The 27,648-nt window shown below is 37.4% G+C and overlaps 2 protein-coding genes across 2 annotated transcripts in view; both read right to left on the bottom strand.

Annotated features, from left to right (window-relative positions):
• Positions 1 to 2,177, bottom strand: part of golph3a (golgi phosphoprotein 3a) — a 28,399-nt gene extending 26,222 nt beyond the window's left edge. Inside the window, exon 1 of the mRNA XM_088910410.1 lies at positions 1,737 to 2,177. Within this exon, the coding sequence (XP_088766536.1) occupies positions 1,737 to 1,949 (213 nt within the window). The 5' untranslated portion in view covers positions 1,950 to 2,177. The remainder of the gene's footprint in view (positions 1 to 1,736) is intronic.
• An 11,670-nt stretch (positions 2,178 to 13,847) lies between these two features.
• Positions 13,848 to 27,648, bottom strand: part of mtmr12 (myotubularin related protein 12) — a 44,047-nt gene continuing 30,246 nt past the window's right edge. Inside the window, exons 11-16 of the mRNA XM_088911795.1 lie at positions 26,250 to 26,328; positions 26,057 to 26,127; positions 25,611 to 25,780; positions 23,862 to 24,038; positions 18,878 to 19,036; positions 13,848 to 17,470 (exon numbers count right to left, since the gene is read on the bottom strand). Coding sequence (XP_088767921.1) covers positions 16,898 to 17,470; positions 18,878 to 19,036; positions 23,862 to 24,038; positions 25,611 to 25,780; positions 26,057 to 26,127; positions 26,250 to 26,328 — 1,229 coding nt within the window. The 3' untranslated portion in view covers positions 13,848 to 16,897. The remainder of the gene's footprint in view (positions 17,471 to 18,877; positions 19,037 to 23,861; positions 24,039 to 25,610; positions 25,781 to 26,056; positions 26,128 to 26,249; positions 26,329 to 27,648) is intronic.

Here is a 27,648-nt window from a genome sequence, read left to right as displayed (position 1 = left end):
TTGAGAAAGCAAAACTCAATTTTTCATGTACCGAGAGCAGCACTACTACTTTGTAGGCTTTTAACTTTAACTTTTGGGAGTTTAAGTCTGGCACCAGTCAGCACTACATGGATGGAAGCCCTCCAAGGAAAAAGAGTGGATGCTAAAATGGTGATGGCTTACCAGTAGATAGTGCTCTTCCTGATGGACCTAAATTTCCAAATCAATGACCCAGTTTGGTGATCAATGACACCATGGTGCAGGAGGTGCTGTCCGCTTAATTCGCTGTAATGTAGCGCTCTCGGGTTCACATAGGTATGCGCCCTCGCCGCTGCCGCCTCAGGTCGGCCCCCCACAGCTGGGGACTTGAACCCGGGCCTCCGGCGTCACTCAACAGGGAACTAGCCAGTTGAGCTAAAGGGAAATCTACCGTCAGCCAGGCAGCTGCGGTCCCTGCTATTCACAGGGAAGGGCGGTGACGTCACCGCACTGGTAAGCCGGCTCAAACAACCTGCAATGGCAGCCGTATGCGTTACAGTATACTTAATTCCACTGGTGAAGCAGTTTCTTACTTCCCTGCCTCTTCTGCTCTACAGTGGGGCTGCTATGCGTTACCCTGATGGGTACTACACTTCAGTGGTGGATGGTCACCCATTCTACATGAGAGGGCACTTTGAGATCCATCAGGATGAAAAGCACTATATAAGTGTACTGAAGAAGGCTCCACAGCCGAAACGTGGTGTTTTCTTTCTTCTCTTTTCAGCATGGAATAAACCTATTACTTGTTCCTTATTACAAAATAACCTACTTTGGTATGAAATGACTTCCAAAATCACAGCTATGTGTTTGCTTTTTTATAATTTCACAGCTTAGATCACCAACTGTGCTAACTGTCCTGAGGGAAAGGGGACATAGTCATTAAATTATTCATGGGAATTGTTAAATCATCCTAAAGGTAGTCCATACATTAAGAACCATAAGTCACATTGCCTTGCCAAGCTCAGGCTCAAAGGTAACCGGAATCAAAACAGGAGAGCTCAGGCATACTTTGATCATTCTGAATTTCTTATTCAGGCAATGCAAGTGAACAAACGAATAACCAGTAGTAAACTAATGTACAAGTGCACACAAATGTAACATAAGGGGAACAAACCTAAAGAGATTTAGCTTATTATTACACTTTCGTCTGTATAATAGTCAACAAACATTCTGCATAGCTATTTTTGGGAGTCACAAGTTTAATACCCTACAATCCTCTCGAGGATTTCTTATTTTAGTTGGTTTGTTTGTTTTTAATTTAAAATGCACTGTAAAGGTCAGTTTAATTACTCATTTATTTCTGGAGTCAAGCAAGTCAGATGCTGGTGGCAAGAACGTAATCATCTTTGAAAATGGTACCAAACAAGGTTAGAAACTCAGGGTAGCTATTATTAAGAATTATAACGATGAAGCTAAAAGAGTTGGATATGAGCACATAAAAACGGTCAGGTTGTATTTCAAGAGCGACTGAAATAAGTGTTGATTTCAAGACCTCGACCACCTATAGATTATGTTGTTGTTTGTTGTAGGGCGCGTATTATTACAGGGTACGAACGTATAAATATTTACAGCATTATCACTGCTAATGTGATCATTCTAATCGCGAACCTTGACGAAACTATGGCAGCTCCATAAAACACTTTTTCGTATTAAATTGGAACCGTCCCCATACTCCTGAAACCCACACAAGATGTTCTGAAGAAATAAAAATGTTAAACCTCTCTGTCCTTCAGTCCCAGCAGCAGCACCTCTTCCATCAGCGTGAGCCGAGTCTCTTTGGAATCTCCCTTGTCATCGTCTTCCTGCTCATCCCCGCGGCGGGGCTCGTAATCCTCGTCCCCGGATCCCCTCTCCTTGTCGGCGGCGGCGTTGCGAGAGGCCTCGGTCCGCCTCTGCACCAGGCCCGAACTCCGCTGGGTCAGGGAAGTCATAGTCTGCAGACAAGTCCTAACAACGGCAAAAACACGAAAATCCTGGTCTCGTCTTGCCTGCGATCTGAACTCTCGGGGGTTATCGGTTCATAAATGAACTCCGATGGTGGTTTTATTCCCGTTTTCGCATTCAGATAGCTATTAAAATAACAGCAATCCTCGATTCGCTCCGTCTCCCCTTTTTCTACCTCCACTCCTTCTTTCTCTCTTACTAGTTGATCCAATATGGCGATGAGCGATGACGACAGCAGTGGATGTGGCACTCTAGCCACCCTCAGGTAGGGATGGGAAACTATACAAACAGCTACCCTGCCAAGGTAAATTTGATCAGGTTATTGCACTACAATACACACATAAAAAAACCAGTCTTGTAGAACTACTTTTGCCTCATATAGGAGCTCCATGACAAAAACATACTGACACAAATACTGTGTCTGTGCTTGCATTTTTTTAATGCCACTCTTTTGGCTTGAACATGAGACAGTAAATTATTTAAAATAAATTAAGCTATATTGTAATTCAGCAATAACTGTGTAGAATTTAGTAGTAGTGGAAAAAAAAGTGTTTATGAAATATTTTACTTAATTTGAAAAACTAAATGATAATCTTCCAGTGTCTGGATCAATATGGTCAGTATTATCAGGTTAGTTGTCATTACGCATTCATAATTACTCTCCAGAAAGTGCAGACAACAATCAACATGATCAAAAAAACACCACTTAAATAGCAAAAGAGGAAAACATCTAAAAGATAAAATAGAAAACTTTTTAATCACCACTACTCTTGCTCCTGAGGTCAATTACATGAACTGTCTCCGTATCACAGGAAACAGTGAAGAGACACCTTTGGCATGAAAGAAAGCATTGCAGCTTGGCAAACCAAAATGGGCTTTTTCTATAAAGACATTTGATCTGTGGAGATATTAAAAAATCATGGACTTTTGTGTTCCAAGATGAGATACCAAGAATATTATGTAGTGCCTATAATAAAATATATAAAATATGGGAATTGATCAGGTTTTTATCAGTGCACACACTGAGGAACAGTAAAAATAGGTGGTGCATTTGCAAAGGTAAAGAAAATCATTCTTTACCACTAGGTAGTAATCCCAAACATGTACTGTAGATGAAGGATACCTGCTGTATGTTAAGTCATAAAATACAACAATAACTTATTGAATTGTTCTCTCCAGCTCCGTAACATGAACTCAGTTGTAGTGGTAGGGAATGACCTCAGTGAAAGAATAAACTCAAAGACTGCAGTTGGTACATATACTCTGAGGGGTTGGAATTGACTGAAATTGAATGGACAAACATAGATATACACTCAAAAATATATTGTTAAGATTGTGTGATTAAATGCCTAAAATATATACATCTAGCTTAATGGGAGAGTGATGTTTGAAAAGATAAGAACCACCTATCTTTGACTGAACAACAATGATTCTTTACAAAAAAAATAGAACTTAGCTATTACTGAACCTTTACACAATCCATGCCTTTCACAGTACATTCTTCACTTATGTACCAAATAATAATGTGATCTACTGTACTACATGGTTCTTTCACCTGAATCCACTAATAGGTTTGTTGATAAAAGCAAAAATTAAGCTGTTGCTTATAAAACATTGTGTTCCTACATTTATAGATGTTGTCAGAACATTTTTTGAATGGTGGAATTGACTTTTAAATTGATTAGGATACCCACAAAACTCACATGTAGGAAAACACATACTCCTGACTCATAAACACTGTCAGGAGCATGTGTTTTCCTACTTGTTAACATAAAACATTAATATGAGTAAAATTATTGTGGCTTTATATCAGGGTAGCTAAAAAGTCATTTTTTGTGTCATACACAAAGCTTGAATGTTCAAAAATAATTTGTTTCAGGATCTTTCACAAAAAAATCTTTCTCCTGTGTAGAATAAAAAGTATATCAATAACAAGTTTAGCTGTTATCTAGCTGTAACCAAGAGAGAGCATTGTTTTTATGATCTCCCAAGATTCTCATTAAATTGCAGCGAGTCTAGATCCCTGGAGGCATGAAAATACATTTACTCTCCTTGGGGACAAAATTGCATCTTTCTTTTTATCATGCACGTATACTAATGTATGTTGCATATTCTTTTTTACTTATGTCCACTTAACTGTACAGATTTAGAAACTTTAGAAGACTGTTGGTAGATTAGGGTGAGAGAATCACTTGTAAAAGTAGATACTGTATCATGTAGTTCAGGTGGGTAGCTGCTGCAAAGGAACAAGTAATAGGTTTATTCCATGCTGAAAAAAGAAGAAAAAGAAAAGAAGGTGTTGCACCTGAAGAAAGCTCCACGGCTGAAACGTTGTGTTCTCTTTCTTCTTTTTTCAGCATGGAATAAACCTATTACTTGTTCCGATACTGTATCATTGTTAGTACATTACCAAAGGACATGGATTAAGGAGAAGTCCAGTGACTTCTTTACTGTGTACTATATTTTTCTGTCCATTTAGAAAACCATAGGGTGTTTAAACAAAGGTAAATGTTTTTTTCAATAGAGCCAACAATAATTTGCAAACGTTTTCTTGCCATTTTACAGTTTCTAGTCTATTTATCATAATTAGTTATACTGTGGGTTAAAGTGTAGGTAACAATTACCAGTAATTAGAATATTACTTAATATTAGACTTCCCAGCAAAACATTATTATTTAATGAGTTTCTGATGTATATTAAAACCATGTCATTTATCGCAAGCTGTCTTATATTGCCTTAGAAAATTACTGTGTGATTAATAAACTAATGGATCTCTTAAATACAAGTGTCATGACTCTTAGGTCACTGTTGTCATTTTATTTCTTCATACTATCTGAATTGCATTTACGTTTACTGTATTTTGCTTTTATTTGATATGTCTTGCTGATAGCATATACAGTACCTCAACACACCCCCATGATTCCAGCTGATGAAAACTATATATTTTTTATGTCCCTTCATCTGGTTGCAATGTTAAGCTTTGGTCAGAGAAGGATAATAATATAATATAGGCCCATCTGGTTTGTTTATTATTAGCTAATTGATCTGAGGATCTCATGGCTGAGGTATTGTATAAGCCTGAACATTATGTCTTAGTAGCGTGTTCCAGACTCTTACAACCCTTTGTGTAAAAAGCATCAACTATTTTCAGGGCCTGTTAAATGCATTTCCTCATAGTTTAAGCTTGTGTCCTCTGGTTTGTGTTTTCTTGTTAATTCTGTAGAAGTCTGTTGAGTTGCCAATGCCCTTGAGAATTTTGAACACTTGAATAAGGTCCCCTCATAGTCTTCAAGACTTCAAGGCTAAAAAAATTCAGTTCTTTTAGCCTGTCAGTGCAGGATATTCTTTTAAGCCAGGGATTGTGTCTGGCTGCTCTTTTCTGGAGTGGCTACAGCACAGCAGGATCTTTTAATTAACATTCTGACCAACTTTTTACACAATATTCTAAATAAGTTCTCGTGGGTTTCGTCCAGATGCTCCCAGAATCGAAAAAAAAATACTGGTAAGAGAATTGTCTTCTGGGAAAACTGGCCCTAGTGTTAGTGTTTGTCTGTGCACTACAACTACTGCTCATGGGAAGATTCTGTTCCGTGCTTCAGCAGAACTGTTTTAAAATGTTGCAGTCTGTTCTTTATTGATTCCTTATGTATCCTGTGCCTTTCAACATCTTAAACTCAACCTCATTCGTACATAGCTTTCTTGAAAATATAAACCTGCGTTTTGGACTGTATTTGTCCATTTACAAAATATAGCATTGTTGGCATTCTCTCTAGTAGGTGCTCGAACAAACCTGAGTAAAAAAGCTGCCATTAGCCATGTCTTCCATTTTAGTTTCTGCTGCTTTGCTTTTTTTCCAATCTACTGGAATTTACATTTTCCAAGATTATCACTTTTTTCTTTTTCAGGTCCGACCATCCATGTGCAGTAAATGCTTTATCTTTAAAAGACCATGGCCTATTGCATGGCACACTCATACAGTACATATGGAGGTAATTTAGAGAGCTAAGTTAACCATTTTAACCAAAATATCCAGTGAAAACCCATGCAGACAGAGAGAAAGAGGCCTTGCAAACTCCACATAGAGCGTATTTGGAATCGAACTCTGTATATATTGGATGTCTGAATTCAATGGTGTATAGCATACTCCTAAAACTATACCTCTTGAATGTTTTTGTATCATGTTTTTGCTGTTTTCTGTTGTGTTTGCAGCTAGGCTAGCAAAACACAGGAAATGTTACAGTAATAAACCACAGTGAGCAGGCTTTTTTTTTAGAGCACTTTTCTTTCTATTATGAAAAAGAAAAATATATACCATTTATATCTTGACACATGAGAGTCCAGAGCAGTGATAGTTAGATCTCATCCAGGAATGTTAATTTTAAAATATTCAATTCCTGGGTATACTGTAGTAAAACAAAATCAATGAATGAAGTTAAAAGCTAAAGACATCAAAGGGAATGAAAACCAGATGAACCCTTGGCTCAGCAAAGAGAGAAAGGAATACACGTATACAGGATGTACAGGAGTAGTTGTTATCTCTACATATTTAAGCTCCCATGTATCTTTTGGAACATGAAAACTGTTGGTTTCTTCATTAGGGCCAAGATACTTTTTGGTAGTCTAATATCATACCAAATGCTTTACAATTTTCGTTGTTTTTTTTTCCTTTCAGATTCATTAATCTTTAATACAGGGTATATACTGTAATAAAAGGTGCAAAATGCAAGACAGGCTTCTTGCCTTCTTGACTTGCATTTAACTGTAGGATACAGTGGCATGTGTGTCCCATAATTTTTTTTTACTAATTAGCAAGAAGACCCACTTAGTAGTGACACACTGAAACGCGGTATGTATTTTTTCTTGAGAAAACGAGAAAACGTCTACTCGTCATGTTCTCCACAGGCAAATACCCATTCAGGTGCATATTACTTTTTATTCAATGGTGCAATCCAACAATTGGAAAACAGATGGAAAGCTATTTTTTGTTGTCATTTCTGCTCATGGATATCTGGATATCATTTCCAAAGCATGAAAGGCTTTTCCAAAATTAAATTCTAGCAATCAATATAAGTAGAAAAAAACACAATAGGTGAATGGATCTTGGACTATAAAATATCATCATATGAAAGGATTAGATGTTTTTCAAGATTGTGTAGGATAATTACTTTCAGTTTGGGAGTTTTATTTCAGGATATAAAACTCCCATAACCATATAGTAAAAACAGTATTTGAATGGAATCATCAATCCACCTATTAATGTTTACTGCTTTATGTCATGATAAAAGCAGACAAAAATGTAGTAAAAGACAATGAAAGCACAGCAGAATAGATTTAGAATATTTTAAAGATGCCTTGTTATTGTGATTGACATTATCTCAGAGTTCAGTGCTGGCACACGTTTTTGTTACAGCTTCTGATTTCACTTCATAGAAAGTCCTTCAAATGGTAAAAATTTAGCTTGAACAATCATCCAGGTAATATTAAATACTGGTAAAAAGAAACCCCATCTAATACTAAAGATTTCATTTTCCTTCCCTAGGATGATCAATTTTAACCCCCTTAACCCCAACTCCTCCGTGGGCACTGTATAAATAGCTGACCCTGTGCACTGACCCCAAGCTTCTCTCCCTGTCTATATGTCTCATGGAGAGCAAGTTGGGGTTTGTGAAAAAAGACAAATTCCTAATACAAGAAACTGTATGTGGCCAATAAAGTGATCTTATCTTATCAATACTGCGGCCCTCTACTATTCAGCATTTACACGTTCCTACTTGGTCAGTTATTAAAATAACATGGTCTGAATTATCACTTCTCTGCTGGTTATACCCAAATCTATGGCCATACTAAACCTGACAGTTGAAGCAGCTGTTTCTGTGCTCCCTAATTGCATCTATGATGACTCAAAATTTCTTTCAGTTAAACCGTGGCAAGACTGAGGACATGGTACTGTACCTCCCATCATCTATGTAAAGCCAGTGCAGTAACCCTCTCTGTGGATGGCAGTGTACAATCTACATTGAAGAATTTGGGGTTGATAATTTGATCCAGGCCTGACATTTGACCCACAAATATACAAAATATTGTAAAAACATCATTCTTCCATCTCAAAAATATTGCCAGACTACATCCTATGTGGTCTCTGATTATAATTGAAAAGCTGATCAACACATCCATCTTTTCTAGAATGGATTACTGTAATGCCCTACTCATTGGCATATCTAAATCCACACTAAACAAACTTCAGTATGTCCAGAATTTGGCAGCCAGAATCCTGACCAGGTTGCACGCAAGTCATCACTGGCACCTCAGTACCTATCTGCCTTATCTTCCTACTCCGCATCTCACAACATTTGTTCATTTGATTCTGGTCTCCCGTTTGTCCTCAAAGCTCGCTTACACTTTATGGAAGACAGGGCTCCAGCGCTCTGGAATTCTATCCCCAAGAATATCAAGAGTCACCTACTATGAGCGCATTCAAATCCAGACTCCAAACCGTCGTCTTCAGAAAGACTTTAATTTAATTGTGGACTGTGCCTGAACTTTGCATCTTCTGCTACATTCCTAATCTTCTTTGGATCTTCTACTACATGTCTAAAATACAATCTAATCTTGTATTTCTTTGAGCTAAATTTATATTTTATTTTATTTTCATTCATTTTCTTACTTTTCCTTTAAAGTGCTTTGAGATGATATTTTTTAATGCACTATATAAAATCGTGTATAATAATAATAATAATAATAATAATACAATGACCAATACTTATACTTGCTGTGTGATCACAGGGCTCATAAACACCATAGTCACAAATGACTGGAAGACCATAACATAACAGGATAGAAGGGAAGTCAGAAGTATTGTCTGTCTTTGAGGAAAGCTAGCACTATTATACAGTACAAATACATGTACTGTACAGTAGGTAACAGTAAATTCCGATGGTGTTAACAGTAAATTTACAGTTTTCCCGTGAGTATGGAAACAGCAACTCTTATAGTGCTTACAGTGAAGGATACCATATAGAATTGGTGTGATTCTGTATAGAATGTAGACTTTAGCAATAATGAATAAACCATAAAACCATTGTACTGTATATAAGAGAAGACTGACATTTTCTTTTTTTCAACTAAAAATATTGCAGCTTGACAACCACATCTCTTCAAGCCTAATGTCAAATCCATAACTGACCTTTTCAATTTTAATAAGCAAAGATCTGTTGTTTTGGTAGTTGCTTGTAACCACTAGTGTGCAATGTTTACATTCGTGATTTTTCAGTCTCATCAGACTGAGATGTGTTTGATATGGATTCTTCTGAAAAGCCCTCATCCTTGTTAGAGCGTGTTCCACATACCTACACTGACAGCAAGGTCAAGAAGACATTCGGTCCAGTGATTCTCACTCTCAGACCTGCAGGTTTTATAGATGACATGAACCCTTCAGTAAGTACAAACTTGGAAAAAGTTGTATTTAAGAAAAAGTAAGTCAGTTATTGATTAAATAGAGTCATTAGGGGCTCAGAAGAAAGGAAAAATAGAAAACCCTATGCCTTTCTAGAACCAGGAGTGAGGATCACTGATTTAGTCAAAAAAGAAGTAGCTCTTCCAACTGGACACTTGGACCACTATTGAAATAGTTCCCAAACTGAAGAAGTTCTCCTGAAAGACTTTCATTCACAGAATGGCTATAAAATTATCTTTATTCCTATGAAAAATAAGCCAGGGCAACATCCATAACTCCTGCCTCTGTGTCACATATTGGCCAACCCTAGGCTTTTTGTTGTTGTGGAAGACAACACTTTCATACTACTGTACTTCTTTCATCTTGAAATCTTATTCGGTTCTCATGTCATAGACACATTTCATGTCCTGGAGGACATGTTTTGAATGATTAATGTTTAAAAACACTTGCCTGAAGAGGAAGATCTACAATGCTATTCTTTTGATCCTCTCATGTGTGGTTATTTGGCTCTCACATAGGGGAGCACCTATCTGTCAGATGTAATAATGTAATAAGCAGGCACTAAAATATAAACTGGGTCTAAAATAAATGCAAATGTAATTATCTGGTGGTTGAAATCACTGTCAGAAAATATGCAAATATTTTCTATAAATAAATAACTGTCAGAAATTCAAGTTCATGTTGAGGAGGACTGTTCTTTACACTACAATTACAGTAACTACGTAGCAGGATGCAGTACGTCATGCATAAAGAAAGACAACTGCTTTGATCCTTACACATTTAAACAGCACCTAACTCATTTGCAGGGTATCACAAAACCAAGGAATGTATCGGAATCGACAGTAAACGAACACATGAAATAAATCTGTTTGATCAATTAAAAAAAAACACTTAGTCCAACCACGTATAAAACAGCAAGTCTACAAAATCGTGACTTGTAGCTATTTAGATTCACTATCTCTATTCCACTGTATTGAATAGTTGCAGATCATTTACTCTCCCGAGAGCTTTGCAATTTAACATTCTGAAATCATCTGTAGCAAAAGAACTATTCCAATTTTAAGACCATTAGAATATAGCATAATGATGCAGTACCCAGTGATTTCATATCATCCATCAGCCAGATTCCTGTCAAACCAATAACCAATTAACTAATAGGATCCATAAACCAAAGGACATTTAAAAAAGCACTCGCACTATTGCTTCCCAGTCTGTACAACCTGCTGAAATGTATTCATTCTTAACTCGCAGTTTTAAATGATTGTATTACTTTTAAAAAAAATTATATATTATAATCTAAAAAATAGTCCTTGTTGTTGAATGTCAATGTTAAAGTTAAATTCAAGCTGTAAGCTGTTATTTGCAAGAGAAACCAACTTTGATTAGTTTAAAACTAGTCATTTAGTTCATATGAGTTTTAAACTAGTCATACTGTATTTGTGAGACTGCTATAGTATTGTAAATCTGAATAAATATTTAGAAAAATAATTTATAAACAGTGCCTATAGAAAGAAAGTCTGCACCCCCCTTGGACTTTTTCAAATTTTATTGTTACAGCATGGAACCATGATGTATTTAACTGAGAATTTTTGCCACTCCTCAACACAACACAAAGTACTCCAGACATTTTACTAAATTAAATAAAATTAAAAAACAGCAAATAATTGAATGCATAAGTATTCACCCCCTTGGTTTGACACACCTAAATTACCTCCGAAGTAATCAACTCTCTTCTCCAAGTCACAGAATTACTTGACTGAAGTTCACCTGTGTGCAGTTGAGGTATTTCACATGATTTCAGAATAAATACTGAATATAAGAACATTTCCAAGGCATTGAACGCACCTCGAAGCACAGTGAAGTCCATCATTAAAAAGGTGAGAAAATATGGAACAACTGAATCTGCCCAGACCTGGCCGTCCTCCAAAACTGAGTGTCTGGGCAAGAAGAGCTGCAGTAAAGGAAGCCACCAAGAGGCCTAAGGCAACTCTAAAGGAGTTACAGTCCTCCATGACAGAGATGGGAAAAACTGTGCATGAGACAACAATAGCACGCACACTTCATAAATCTGGCTTGTACGGAAGGGTGGCAAGAAGAAAGCCTTTGTTGAAAAAAACTAATCACATCTTGGCTGGAGTTTGCCCAAAGGCATGTGAGAGACTCAACAATTTGGAGGAAGATTCTATGGTCTGATGAGACCAAAACTGATCTTTATGTTTGGCGCACACCTAACACAGCACATCACACTGAGAGCACTATCCCTACAGTGAAGCATAGTGGTGGCAGCATCATGCTTTGGGGATGCTTCTCTGTGGCAGGGACTGGAAAGCTCATAAAGACAGAACGAAAAACGGATGGAGCTAAGTACAGAAAAATCCTGGAGGAAAACGTGCTGCAATCCGCAAGAGCACTGGGACTTGGAAGACGATTCGTCTTCCAACAGGACAATGACCCAAAACATACAGCAAAAGCCACACTGGAGTGGCTTAAAACCAAAAAGTTTAATGTCCTGGAGTGGCCCAGTCAAAGCCCACACCTCAATCCAATTGAGCATCTGTGGAATGACTTAAACATTGCCGTTCACAAACGGTTGAGAAATTTTGCCAAGAAGAATGTCAAGATGTGCAATGCTGATAGAGACCCAGAGAGACTCACAGCTGTAATTGCTGCCCAAGGTGGTCTTACCAAGTATTACTATGGTGCAAAAGCACCAAACAGCAATTATAAATCATTTGTACCTAAACAAAATACAAATATTAAAATCAGAATTTCATAAAGTGTTTTCGGGATTCTTACTTCCAAGATTACAGGCAATAAATGCATGAGAAGACTCAGCAGATGAGTATAGCATAAGAATTGCTACAAGGTGTCAGGTTGTTAGAAAGTAAAGTCTAATTGCAGGTATACTCAGTTAAGCTACAAAAATAACATGGAGAGGACATGCTTAAGAGACAGGAAGCAAACCGACCGTTTTAAGGATTAAACTAAATGGATCCTCAGTTACAGTTTGGTATAAACTGAAAGTATTTAGAATATAGCAGAGGTATTGTCAAGAAACTATTTCCGAGGCCTGCAAACAAGAGAGCATGTTTTCAGTTTAAGAGAGAACGTGCAGATTAGAACATCTGCCTGGGGTAAAAACTCCTAATGGGATGTTTAGATTAGAAATATTTGACAGTAACATAAAACGTAATTGGTATGGTGGCACAGTTGTTAGCATTGCCGTCTTGGTGTGCTGGGGCCCTGGGTTCAATTCGCAACCTGGGGTGCTGTCTGTGTGGAGTTTGTATGTTCTCCCCATGATTGTGTTGTTTTTCTCTGGGTGCTTCAGTTTCCTTCCACAGTCTAGAGACATACTTGTAGGTTAATTGGCGTCTGGGAAATCCGGCCCTTCTGTGAGTCTGTTTGTATCTGTGCGTGCCTTGTGATGGACTAGCATCCTATTCAGGGGTACCCCTCCTTGTGCCTACTGCTTGCCAGGATAGGCTTCGACTCCCCCCCTCAACCCTGAATATGATGAAGCAGTCAGAAAATGGATGAATGGAAAAGACTTTGTTTTGTGTTACAAAGGAAATTAGATCAAATGAATTTTATGTTCACTAGGGAAATATGGCTGAAGGATCCATTAACATTTGAAGTGGATATTATCCCCATGGTGTTGAAAAAGTACTATAAACCGGGAGTTATCCCTACAAGAAAATATTTAACAACACCATGTTATACCCTAGTCATGATCTCTTTCCAGAAGGTAGGTTTTAAAACAAAGGACTAGCTGTCAGAAAATCAAAACTATGATCAATTTTAAGATAAGATCACTTCATTGGCCATATACAATTTCTTGCATTAGGAATTTGTCTTTTCGCATACCCCAACTTGCTCTCCATGAGACACACAGACAGGGAGAGAAGCTTGGTGTCAAAGCGCAGGGTCAGCCATTTATACGGCACCCTGGAACAGCTGGGGTTAAGGGACTTGCTCAGGGGCCCAATGGAGTAGGATTCCTCTGCCGGCTGCGGGATACGAATGGGCAATCTTCCAGCCACAGGCACAGATCCTTAGCCACAGAGCCACCACACCAACTCTTTAATGCAAGCCTGCTGAAAAATTAATTGGTCTTTCTATTTCCATTATGTTTTTCAATATAATGAAGAAACTGTAACTGTAAACATTTTCAACATTTCAGCCCTATTTTTTAGCCACATAACATAAAACTACATACTGTACAATGATCTCAATAATTACTCAGAGTGCAACTGAGTATTCTCTTAATACTAAATCTTTACATATTTATTTCTACAAAAATTATCCTACAATGTTCTAAAAACATTCACGAAAGCCACATTATACAAACATAAATCCATTTGCAAATAAAGTACAATAAATGTAAATATATGCTTTAAATTTTAAAGTAACTGAACAAAGAAAAAATAGCTGTAATCACTGGTCAGATTTTATTACAAAAAGGATTTTTAAGTTTCAAATGCACAGAAACAGAAAAAATATCAGTTTCTCACTTTAATTTCAAGATCAGAAATATGTAATAACAGCAAATTCAACATCGGTGGTTACAATAAAAATTTAAGTTACATTATATCCCTCACCTTCAATATCCTGAAGTAACTTTCCTCAATATAGATCACATTTCAATACATTTAATTGCATCCCTGTTTACAGTATAAAACAATAATTTCAATGTGTCACTGTCTGACAGGGAAGAGCAGGGCACAAGATAGATAAAATTAAAAGATCGATAAGAAAATGTAGAGTTACAGCTTACTTTGTTATAATACCAGTGCCAAACAAATACATTTAATCCTCATTTTGTTGCAGTGCTCTAAGAATTAAGGCTACATCATTAAATTACAAATATGTAACAGACAAAATCAGCTAAAAAGACACCACAGCTTCAAAGAGATATTGATTGTGCATCGCAATTAAGTGCATCAACCTTGGTAATTAGGTCGCTGCATCCTCCAGTAGTAAAAGACAGCTGAAATTTTCCTTAAAGTAGTAGGTACAGTGTTTTGACAGTAAGATGGCCATTAAGCTTTGGTTCCCTGCTGAAGTCATGTTTCCTACTACATACGAAAAAAGTAACATTACACCATAAATGTATTTTTTTACAACATTTGCCCCAGAGGATTTGAAGTCTTATTGCAGATTTCAGCGTAAACATTTGGAGGAGTATGAAAATGAACTTGAAACAATGAACAACAAAAATAAAAACAATTCTTAAGAGGGCATTTTCCGCCCAATGGAATGACCAGACATTATTTGGAACAATTCAGTGCAAAATGTTTAGTTTGCTGGAAGAAGGAGACAAATGGTACAAATATTAATTTCTTTACACCTCCTTATGCAATATAAGTTTGAGTTTGAACACCAGTTAAAATCTCCTAAACAAAGTTACCTCCTTTAACTTTAAATTTTAGCAGTTCACAATAACAACCAGTAGATGGCACAACAGGAACTACAGGATGTAAAAAAGGTAGCCACTATATTCCAGTTCCATTCACTGGAAAGGGAGCAGAAGAGAAAGTCTGTTCTATTCCTTCTTTTTCAACTCCCATAAATATACATTAATATTTCATATATGCAACAGCCATGTTAACATTTATTTTCATATTTATTCAAGAAAGATGTGAAAATCAAAACACACTTTATATAAATAAAAAAGTACTCTCAATACATTAAGCTTCTTTATCAGCTTAAGGATCAAAAAAGGATCCTTAGCTTAAGGATCAAAAACCGTATTATACAATATTTAAATGCACTGTAAATACTTGTTTGATCCATGTTATACAGTAAGAAATCTCACAGATTGGACTAGTTTGTCAAGACATTTATTTTACTTAAAACAACTTTAGGAAAGGGTGAAAATTTTATGCATCAATTTAATCTGCTTGCAGCTGCCTGAAACTGCTCTACATACAGTAGTATTACATTCAGTATTACAAATACGTATTATTATAAATAAGTATGGAATAGTTTGTGGATATGGTTTAATTTCTTCTTAGACCACTTCTTTCAAAGTAACAATGATCGCCTCTTCCCTGCAAGTTTACATTTAAAGAAAAAAAAAACCAAAATGTTTCAGGAAGATTTTTTTTAATCACTGTTATATATTTATCTGCTTTGCAATGTATGTGACTTAGGCTCAGCTTTTGCTTTACACACTTACATGACAAGAACATATCTGCTTCTAATGAAAGAATGGAGGTAAAAACCAAGTAAAACCAGAACTCATATAAAGTTAAAAAAGGTGACTAAATAGTAATGAAGCATGCTGGTCAATTCTCTTCTTTCCTGATTGTCAGCTCCAGAAAACACTTGAATATCTCCAAGAGTTATAAAAAACATTTCAAATTGCAGGGCAGCACAGTGGCACAGAGGTTAGCATTGCAGCCTTGCAGCACTGGGGCCCAGGGTTCAATTCTGGACCTGGAGTGCTGTCTGCAAGGAATCTCTATGTTCTCTCCCCATTCGCATGGGTTTTCACTTGGTGCTCTGGTTTCCTCTCACAGTCTAAAGACATACTGGTATATTCATTGGCTTCTAGGAAAATTAGCCCTGGTGTGAGTGTCTGCACGTCTGTGTCTGTGAGGTGGATGGGCTTTCCACCCAGGGTGTATCCTGCCTTGCTCTCGCTGCTTGCCAGGATGTTGCTCAGGCTCCCTCAAGATCCTGATTTTGACAAAGCAGTTAGAAAATGGATGGATGGACTTCAAATTGCCTTTGAAGTAAGTATACTGAAAAAAGTGTTGCAGTTAAGAGATTGTGGAGTATTGTGTAATGGTTTAATGCAAGAGTCTCTATCCTGGTCATAACATCATAACATCCTGGTCAAACAGGTGGTAGCTCACCCCAAATCACCTGTTTTTTAAGATGAGGTACACTTGTAGGTTATTGATAAATTAAGCAAGGAATTTGTTAAGGCAACTTTAGACCCCTAGGGAACAAGGGTCTTAAGGGTCTTTTTTTGTTTTAAATAGTCCTGAAATTACTGTAAAAACCATCTCTTAAAGAGATTACAGTTAAATTGTTCCAGGTCTTCAGATATTTCTGATTTAATGGCTACAGTACCAATAAAACTGGCTGGGATAGGGGCTCTGCAGGAGCAGTGTTTGAGAGCCCTTGTTATACAAGATTCTACTGATCTTAGAGAACTTCCATTTTTACTAAAATAATATCTGAATTTTCTACCGACACATTTTTGGTAAATCTTTTAGTTGACAATCAAGACAAAGATTTATTTCCGAAAAAGTATAGCAAAGAAGGCCAAGAAATTAAGATTTTTTGTTTTATGAATTTAAAATATTAATGCTTGCATCTGTGGTTACAAACCTCATTTCTGTACAGCAGGGTACAAACTGCATATCCAGTACATAGAATTCCTATAGATAACACCTTTTAGAGATAAAAACCTTTTGTCGATTGGCGATTGTCACAATGGTTGAATAACGCAGGATTCACATGTTCATCCTAAACAACTCCTAAAAACTCGGTGTCTTCATCCTCCTTATCAACCAAGGTCCCCCCAATCATCATGCTCTGGAGGAGGCTTGTGGGAATGACAGGCTTGAAGGACCTGTTGTGTGAAGAAAAAAATGGAAAAGAGGAGGACATACGGGCAGAAAACTTAGGGCACACCTCTCTCTTCTGGTTGCTGAATTGCAGGTTAGAAGTACACCAGTCTAACTCGTCCCGCAGGACCTGGATCTCGGTTACTAGATCCCAGATTTTGGTCATGATGGATACTGAGCCTCCTCCAAATATCTGCAAGTCAGGAATCCAGCGCAGGTATCTCTGCATCCAGACTCTGATGGCAGGACCATCGAGACATGGGAGCAGGAGGCCATGGTAGTCAAGAGGCTTCCTCTGCCATGATTGGTAGAAGTCTCTGGCAGTCAGTGCAGATGCCTCAGGGGAATGTATCCATTTGGTGATCCTCTTTCCTAGCAGTATCTTTTTCAGGCTGTCAGTTTCTTCTTTAAAGAAACCTCTTCTTGGAGAGGACTTGAAAGGCGTAGCTGGCAAAGACAGTTGTCTCTGGTGCTTTACAGGCAAAAGCAAAAGGAGAAAGAATTAAAGAGCTCATACATTTGTTATCCAACCACTATGAATGCATGTTTTGAGATTTCGTTTTTATTTCTCACCAGGGAGTAACAGAGTGCAAAAAATTCACAGGAATATTTTCTCATAATTTCTCAGACAGGGTTATTAGCAAAGCAATTAATAATCAGAAGCAAGGAATTAAAGTCCACCAGTGGTGTCTGGAGTTCCAGTACATACTTTCAAATCTTGTCTGAAGAGATTCTGTTATAAAAACTATTCAAACCAAATAGTGCTACTATTAATAAAATGTCACAAGCAAAACAAAGACCAAATGCCCAATTCAAATGGTCACAGCAGATGCAGAGTTACTAGATCTAGAGATGTAGAGATGTAGTTTCCCTATTTCTGCAGACTCCCTAAACTGGATTTAAAAATCCCTGGCTGAAAAGTCCTGTCATTCCAAAACACAACTTAACTACTTACTACTAACAATATTGAAGTATACTGTATGCAGAGCAGCAGGATATCAGGAGCCTTTTATGTGCTGCTGGGCAATAGCTAGCTCTCCTGAGTAGATCAGATTCTCCAACTCCTGTTTTAACAAGGAACACTAGAGTCTCTGATTTGGAGAACAGAGAAGGTATTAGCAGTGGTCAGGATGGTGACTGAACAGTGCACAGTGTTCCTAAAGAATCACACTGCAGACAAGAACAACACAATGGGCCTGACTTCTGTTTCTCTGCTGGAGAGACTGTAAAAGGATTGCAGCATCAGTCTAAAGTACAGTTATCCTCCCTGAATTTACAAGTAAAGGTTATATCTTCAGTTTTGCTTGAGTGCCTCCTGATTCGGGGGGGGGGAGGTATAATGGGAAACGTATGCTCTGTCTGCCACACTTGGAAAATGTCTGAAAATCCCTCACTCATGGTGCAAATAAACATTTAGCTTCCAAAGTGTTACAGTATACTAAACATTATTTGAAAAATAAAGGAAAAAACAGAGTAATCTAAAGGAACTGAGCCAAATAACACTCATTAAAATGTTTAGCACTACTGCTTATTTTCACTGCAATTTTAAGTTTCTAACCACAGATGTACTAAAGTGTAGCTGTCAGAAATATATACTATATGTACAAGATACTGTATTTAGTAATGACAAATATATTGGTGAAAGATATTAAAGATTTGAGATACAAACACTTAATGAAGAAGGGCAGATTATTCTTATTTATTTAGATCAAACTTGCCAAAATTTAATTGAGCTGGACCATTTTACAAACACTAAGCAATAAAATAGTGACTTAACAAACATGTAATCAGAACTTCACTGTTATGCTCCTATGGCGCACTACTACATTAAGTCAGTCTGACTGGATTCCTGAAAAAGACACATTATTGTAACATTTACCTTCGGGCGATGCGTTTTCCTAGATGCTTTCTCTTGCTTTGGCTTCTCCACATAAAGAGGGTTAGTGAAGAAATCCTGGGCTTTGCAATCAAACTGCAGTGACCAATCCCATACTGTGGGAAATGTCAAGGGGTTCCTTTGTGCTTCTGGAGACTCAAACTGCCAAAACAAGCAGAGACTGTAAACTGGCAAGCAGGGTTTGCCAGGCAGTTCACTCCAAATATCTGCACAACATAGACAAATTAGCCTTAATATAAGCAAGTATTCATTCACAGGCTGCACAGCAGCATCCAATGGAAAGTTTAAAAAAATGTCCAAAACTTTAGTAGAGAAGTCCAGATAAACGATTGCACTTACATGAAAAAAAACACAATTTCCAAATACAATCATATAGTCAGTAATCTGTTGTTGACAGTTTTCATTTTCTTCTGTTGATTTACAGTAAAGGCCTGTATAGTGTACTGTATCTTGAGAGTATAGCACTTATAAAGTTATTCATTTTAATGGAATACTTGAGGGAAAAAAATCACTAAGTGTAACAGCAGTTAAAGATTGTAACTTTTCAGTGTTAAACATTTAGTAGAACAGTCATTAATATGTAGTTTACCAAAAGGTTATTTCTTCCAGTTATTTTTCAAGGCAGCTTTTCCATTTTATGTTTGATCATTTGATGGGAGATGTGTTTTCTTCTGTAACTGCACAATAGTGAAACTGCAGACATCATACAGAGCAACCTAAATCTAAGATTTTATGAAGCACTTCATTTCCAGGACACTTTTCCCTCATTACTCAAGGGAGCATTTTCCCCACTATAACCGGCATCCATACCCACTACCTTGACAGAGAGAGTGGACTGCAAGTACATTAAGGGAAAGCTAGAATGATACCTATCATGGGGACGGTGCGGTGGCTCTGTGCCTGTGGCTGGAAGGTTGCCAGTTCGTATCTCGCAACCAGCAGAGGAATCCTACTCTGTTGGGCCCCTGAGCAAGGCCCTTAACACCGACTGCTCCAGCCGTATAAATGGCTGACCCTGCACTCTGACCCCAAGCTTCTCTCCCTGTCTGTGTGTCTCATGGAGAGCAGGCTGGGGTATGTGAAAAGACAAATTTCTCATATAAGAAATTGTATATGGCCAATAAAGTGATCTTATCTTATGTTTACAGCTGATTGGCCAAACGATTTCTGGAGAGTAGTTAGCAGGGAGTGTTTTGCAGAGTGTGCGATGAATCATTGTGGGTGTTAAAACTGTGGGTTGCAATATGCAAAATGCAAGTCTGAAGTCACATACAGGAATCTAAAGCAGTGACAGTCAGAATCTTGAGAAAAAAAATAGCAGTTGGGGAGACATTTTTAAGAAAGATCAATGTAGATATGTATTAACAGGTGAAAGAAAATGTGGTTGACAGGGACTTTCACTATACTGTCATTGCAGTGTCATTAGAATGACACCTGTCAAACTTAATTCAAGCTTGTCAAAGTTAATTGGCTAAACAGCTTTTGTAGAACACTTAACATCACGTAGTGTTTCACCAAGCACCAAGCACATGGTGACTTGGTCTGGACATATGCAATATTTCTGCAGCCTGTGGGATGCAGTTCTGAGGCAGATCTACAGTAGGTGTAATGAAAACCTGTGTAATGTCAGTCAGTGTAATGGCAGTTTGAACTCTATAAACAATTGGTGGTCTGTCAACACTGGTATATCCAGGGGGTCCCATATCACCATGTTAACTGTGTTGTCACCAGAAACGACTACATCTGGAATTAACTGATCAATTAGTCCTTAACATGTGCCTTTTGCATAACAGCTCCCATCTGAAGATGTGCTATAGGTGGAAAATTTATTACAACAGATTTTTAGGTGAGAATTCTAAGCAGCTCTACACATTAATGAAATCTGATCACTTTCATATCATTGAGTGCCATGCTGCCAAGACAGAAACACCTTGAAGTGTCAGAACAAAATGTCTTCCAATGTGCAGAGGCATCTCAACATACTCGGGAACGGAAGTGCATCAGATAATAATGGTATTCTTCCCAGAGAGATATTTAACCATATTTGGAAGGAATCGGGCAAGTGCATTTTTAACAGCAGGAACTACAGTATTACTACAAAACACGTATCAATAATGAAATAAAAAGAGCAGCCAGGTGGCCATCTGCAGTCTATGATATTCATCGTGTTGACACCAGACTGACACCTTGAAAACTTGGAGTTAACAGACCCCTCAGTGTTTGAGCAGAATTAGTTTGCTTAATGGGCCATATTTCACACAACTTTACGACCTGCAGTCAGCATAAAAATTAAAATCAAATCAAGTCTTTGGCTGTTGTTGAAGTCTGCCAATTTTCAATTCAGTTGGTGTGGCAGTTCACAAGAGTTTGAAAGGGGTTTTGAAAACACCTTAGGCCACTATCATGGTTTTGACAGAAATTCAAGGATTTGAATTTCTGTCAAGACTACACAGTCTTTGAACAGCAGCTGTTCCAAAAGCAGAAAGATCCTCAAAATTGGAATATTTTTCCAGCCACTGCCTGAAGCATAATTAAAATCCTTACAATTGTAAAGACTTCCGTCTCCTTGCTTGGAACCTTAACTAAGGTATGTAACCAATAGCTGGTCATAATTAAGTGACAATTAAGTGACATAATTAAGTTTCACATTCAAGTTAACATTATACATTTACATTCCAGACACAGACACAACAAATTCCACATTTACAAATAAAATACTGAAAGTATGCCAATGTCCAACGAAACTCAAACAGAAAAGCTGTTATGAAAGTAAATGTCCCTGCTGACTGAAGGCTTGCTAATGGCTAAAGATTCCGAGTTGAGAAGGCAGCACAGGAAGTTGGACAGCAGTGACTACACTTATATTGTTGGCTACAGACAAAGAGAGCTGGTTAATTCCAGCTTCTCTTCTAGTCTGGTTCTGTAATGGCTTTGAAAAGAGGCTTTGCACATACTGTCACCAGGGGTCACTGCTGCTTGTATTTTTCAAGAATAGAGGTCAAGCGCAATTAGACATTCAGTGAGTGCTTATAGGAGTTTTTTAGAATAATCTTAGGAAGACAGCAGTTGGCCATCCACTTTACATTTCATGCCCAACACATCTGGATTCCCCAAAGACTGGTTTCTCAGCTGCTGACATTGGCTTGTTTCTCCACATTGCTGACCAGTTCTTGCAGCTGATGCTCAGGATGATAACAATAAGTGAAGAATGCACCATACACGACAAAAAGTATAACTTCAGTACCTACTTCTACAGTACCTGTATCTTAAGTCACTGAAGTAAAGCTGTCCAGGTAATGTGAACCACTCAACTTTGTTCCCTCAATGGCTAATTTTTGGGTGGTTTGCAGTTCTACCACAGCACTGGCAGGTGCATAATTTCATGTTTTCCTTAGGGTGATTGTGAAGTTGGAAAGCTCTGCTCCGAGTATAATCCCTCAGGACTGAAATGTCCACAAACGGTAGTTCATGGACGAGCTGTTAGGTTGTCTTTGAGTTATAAGGTTACTTCTTCCAGCATCACATTGAAGAAAACTGTCAGAAGAATGCAAATGGGCACATAGCCCTCTTTTTTATTACTTAATGACAAAGAAAGCCATCACTGTTTTATTGACCCTGTTCTGTTGCATTCATTTACTGGATGATGGCTAGGAATTTGGGCAGATATGCAGACTTCTGAAGAATCTTCTCAGGCTGTCAGGGCTTACAGCGCCATGGTGAGGTCTATGAAGGCGATATACATCTTGTAACATTTTTCTTGTACTTTTATTGTATTTTGGCATACCACCAATTCCAGAAGATTTGTTTTTCTGCTATATATATCAGTATGATAGTGTTAAAGATTTGTCTAGTATTTGCCTCTCTGTGAGCTGGAGTACATAAAAGATGGAAAACTTGTATCTGGTGTAATCTGTGCTGAGGAGTTCTGTGCTTACCAGCTTTCAGGACCCACCAGAACTTCTCAGTTAGCTCTGGATTTCATGTCGGATCACAGACTATTCTGTAGAATCCCGAATTTTTCTCTGTTGTCAATGTACAACTAGGTTCTTCTTGCAATAGATGTGCATCAGTCATTCTGGGTGATGGGCAATTTCTTTTATTCTTAAATGCTCAAGGGGCAAACTTTGTTTTCCCAAAAGGCTTGGACTTTTTGTTAAAAACAATCACAGTGTTTGTTGGACACCCAACAACCCAACCATGTTCACCATAGATGATTCCATAAATCATACAGATATGCTCTCAGAACACAATGTGAAACGTCTCGGATACCTTATAAAGGCCTGGATTCTAGAACATTAAATTAATTCTAGAATCAAAACTACAATAACTTTAACTGACTGTCAAATGGGAAAGGGGCCCTAATTAAGGACAAAATAGGATTACCACTTTTTTATTTCACCAGTGGCATTAAAACACTCATCACCCTGAGCTACACATTCAACCCAATAATAGTAGGGTATGTTACAAATTCAAGAGCTGATAAGGAGGGGAATGTTTTTTTCAGGATTCTAGCCAGCTGTAAATTTATTTCCAATTTTAAAGCGCATCTCAGTCATGCTGAATGGCATTGATCACAAACAGCCTTGATGGCCTATCCATTTTACTATCTTTCTCTGTAAAAGCAGTTGGCCAGGCTAGCTAAACGAGTCTGCTAAAAAGACCATGTTTTCTCCAGCATTTTCCAAACTGCACCATAAGTCATCACAGAAAAGATGAATGTCCTGCTGTGCCAAGGTTGATTTTAGCTTAATAACCTACAATAAGTCTTATGATGGTTTACACATTAACTTCAAATGAGACTGCTTAAATTCTTGCTGAAAGCTGTATTTCTCTGAAGATGAATAAGTAAAGTAGCATGGTACTTCAAATGGGTGAGAAAATGGCTGAGAATGGATTTATTAATGTTGGTAATCCAGCTCTGTCTGGAACATCAGTTTTAAGGATATTAACTTTTAGCTCTTCTTACCTTCATGGCAGAGTCCTTCTGGTACAGAGAGTTGAAGAGGAATGTGCTGAAGAGAGGAACATGGATACTGTCTGACAGGACAGTCAAGTAGGTTTCAGAAAACTGAAATGCTGGAGTATGTTGTTGCAGTAACTGCCAGACACACTCCAAAAACAACAGGAAAACAGGAGACTGTGACTGAAAAGAGATTAAAAAGGACATGTTGTGTTAAGACCATAACACCTATTAAACAACCTGTATAATAATGTAGGACTATTAAAAAAAATCATGTTTTAAAAACAAAATAACAGTCCATTTAATTATTTTAATGACTCATGGAGTGTGAATTGTGTGTCAGAAGAGTGAAAAAATCATTTTCTGAAAGGAATCAAAATAAGACTTTATTCCATCATCTGGTTGAAACATACAAATCAAGATTTAAGTTTGTAGCACAAAGGAGTGTCATACATCTGATGGGTAAAACAAAATAGCTGTTTAGAGTAAACAGGAAAAACGTGATACTTTATTTCCTCATAGTAACTACTAGAGTCTCTTAAAGGGAAAATAAACAACATTTTCAGTTTTGCTGCAGAAGGTCTTTGGTACTTTAAAGGGGAACTGCTATTTTCATATTTTGGGGTTAGAAAGAATCAGTATTGACGAATGCATTTTAAACCATAATAAAAGTAAAATGTATACAGTGACTTGTAAAACCGCCAATTTACATCACAAAATAGACAATTTCCAGGTATGAGCAGCACCACGTTCTACAATTTAGAACAAGGCAACAAAACATCCGGTGACGTGTTGAGGCCTTTGTAAACAAACAGGCTTGTGAATACATCTCTTTAAATCAAACAGAAATATTGCTTTTGATTTCGAGACATATTTGTTAACTCAGCATGCAGATCACATTGGAACATTTCTGTGGTGAAACGTTTACTGCACAACCTGTATTTATTCTCTCGTACATCACATTGCACTAGTCATTACGTCATTAGCAATTCATGTCAATGAATGTATTTTGTTACTGAGATTTAATAACTGGTCTGAGAAATTGGGACTGTAGTTTCCCTTTAAGTATAAACATGTAGAATAAGAGTGGCAGAAGAAGGAGGCTGTAAGATAGCTGGACCTATGGTCGCCCAGCAAGAAGCTCCCATTACATGAGCCAAAGATTTCTTCATGTCAGAAGATGCAGTCAGAGCAGAAAACAATAATAGAAATAACAGATGAATCAGAATAATGGATATATGTGTTTAGAAAACTTTGTATGTACAAGTGACGATGTCACTCGCTACCCTGCCCAACTGCACAAGTGCTCACCATGTAGAACGGGGGGTTTCCCCACTCCTGGTCCTGGAGGATCACAAACGCCTGTTGTTTTTTGCTCCAGCCAATCTCTCAGGTACACAGCTGAGCTTTTAATCGACATAACTGGATTACTTTGAACTGTGATGGTTTATATTTCTTTATTTTTACTTATTTAATGTAATCATTTACAAAATCCCACTTTTCAGTAGAAAGAAAATTGCAAGTGTTCCAATCAAGCATCTTGTTTGTTTAATGAGGCTTCAATTAGATAATTAAGCTCAGCGGAATTTAAAACCTCCAGGTGTGTGGGCCTCCAAGGACTGTGATTGGGAACCCCTGATATAGAGGACTGCTGAGACTAATACACTTTAGTGTAGGCCAGTTAGTATTTCCAACTGTCAAGATCTATGTATCTCAGTGTTGTACAAGATAGAAGCTGTATCCCAAGATACGTACCTCCTTTTCCCTCTGGTGAAGATGGTTGCAGCGATCGAGAAAGCTGTGGCAGCCGGCCACCCATTCCTTCTGCACTAAACTCTGGAAACCTGAGAGAGTTCTGAAAAAGGGATCCATCATCAGCTGTACCAGGCTGGTGATTATGCAGCTAAGGTCAGAACCATCCTCCTCTGCAGCAGAGCAAAACCAACAAGTGTTGCACTGTATCAATGTTAAACAAGCAATTCATATTAATAACCAGATGCTCATCAATTAAACAAAAGGTACAAAAGGTAATATGAATACAAAAATGGAAAGGTACAGATTTATGCCACTAAATTAATATGAATTTTCGTAGTCATTGAAAAACATGCAGTATGAAGTTGTACTTGAATACTATACAACCTGAAATAAAATACTACCATTCTGATATTTTGATTAATAAAATCCAAAATCTGTACACTTACCCATCATAAGAACATTTGTGTTTTCTTTTTCCAAGCACTCTACTATCTCCACTGCTTTTGTAAGACACTGTCTGCAATCGGGAACATACAGTAGATCTGTTCATTTAAGTTTGAACTGACTTATTAGTAACATACTGTAATCAATGAATCATTCATGCATATATTTTAAAACTTTTATTTTTTAAAAACTAACCTGATATGGTCTAACCATCCAGAATTTTCCAAAGAAGAAAGCCATTTCATATCGGACATCCAAAATTCAGTAATATTATCTGTATAAAAAAAATGCAGTGATGTCATTTTCACCATAACCCCAATTAAAAAGGTAAATGTAAGTTTAGTGGCAACTGCATAAGTGAACAAGCATCTGGTCAGAATTTTTTCTTATTTAAAAAGAAAAGAACAGGTGATGAAATTAGATCCTTTACAGTTTACATAATTATATTTCACAATCATTCCCACAACATGTTTAGTTTTCTTATTTTACTTTCTCCAGAGCAGTCACAGCAAACGCACTGTATCAAAGTTCTTTTCACAGGTTATAATCCACCACTTTGTCAGATTAGGAGATACCCCAAAGGCTTATGTTCACATACCATAAAACTTGTTCCAGGCAATTAACCTATTATGCATTAGAATGTAAGAGGTCTATGTGAATATGTTTAGGAATTTATAGTAAGACCCATTAAATGCCTAAGCTGCCTTGTATGTCCCTATTTAAACTGTGGAGGTAAATTAGATTGGATGTGCATCATAATATTGTACATTACATTTCAATATCCCATTGAATTCTAAGCATGCATCCTTGCAAATGACACTGTTGAATAAATATGAGAACAGTGCATAGCTTGTGATGACGGTTCCAGTCTAACTTGTGATACTATAAATTGTACATGGTGGCTCGGCAGCCACGAGGAGCAAAATACTGACATTTGTTGTTCCTCAAGAGGCAGAAAAGATAAAATAAGCTCCTAGTTTTTTCAATTAATGCCAGCTACAGCATTTTTGCATCACTAAGGCTGTTGCCAAACATAGTGGAGTAAGTCACGCATTTTCAATTAAATGTATTTAGAATAATAGAATTACAAGGCATTAAACTAGCAGCACTAAAACAGTATCCTATTGTCTAAAGCAGGGGTTCCCAAACTATGTGCCTTGACTGTTCCAGGCAGTTCTCAGGCACAACTCATTCTGTGAAACCCACATATTCACATGTATACAGAGTACACACAAACAGGAAGTTTATGAGAAGACAACATTAACATAACCTTGGTTACATAAATATCGGTCTCTTTCTCACTTTTTCCAATGTTATTTGGTTTACATTCCTAACACCGTCGTGTCCACACTCCTACCACGCTTGCTGCTCTCCAAGAGATACTGCCAGTTCCTTCTGTTCGAATCTTCACCATCTGCATTTTAAATTCACTCAACACTACATTTGTATTATCTTTCCTTTAGGGGATGCCAAGAGCAAACTCTAAAGAGAATTTGATCACAATGTGGATTACCAGACTCCTCTGGGACAGTAAGCCTGAAAACCCAGAATCTTCACTTCCACGACTTCAATTGGACAGTAATAATACATCTAT

This window comes from Atractosteus spatula, chromosome 3 (assembly GCF_055471065.1).
Source record: "Atractosteus spatula isolate fAtrSpa1 chromosome 3, fAtrSpa1.hap1, whole genome shotgun sequence".
NCBI lineage: Eukaryota > Metazoa > Chordata > Actinopteri > Semionotiformes > Lepisosteidae > Atractosteus > Atractosteus spatula.
This window is presented reverse-complemented; position numbering and strand designations above follow the sequence as displayed.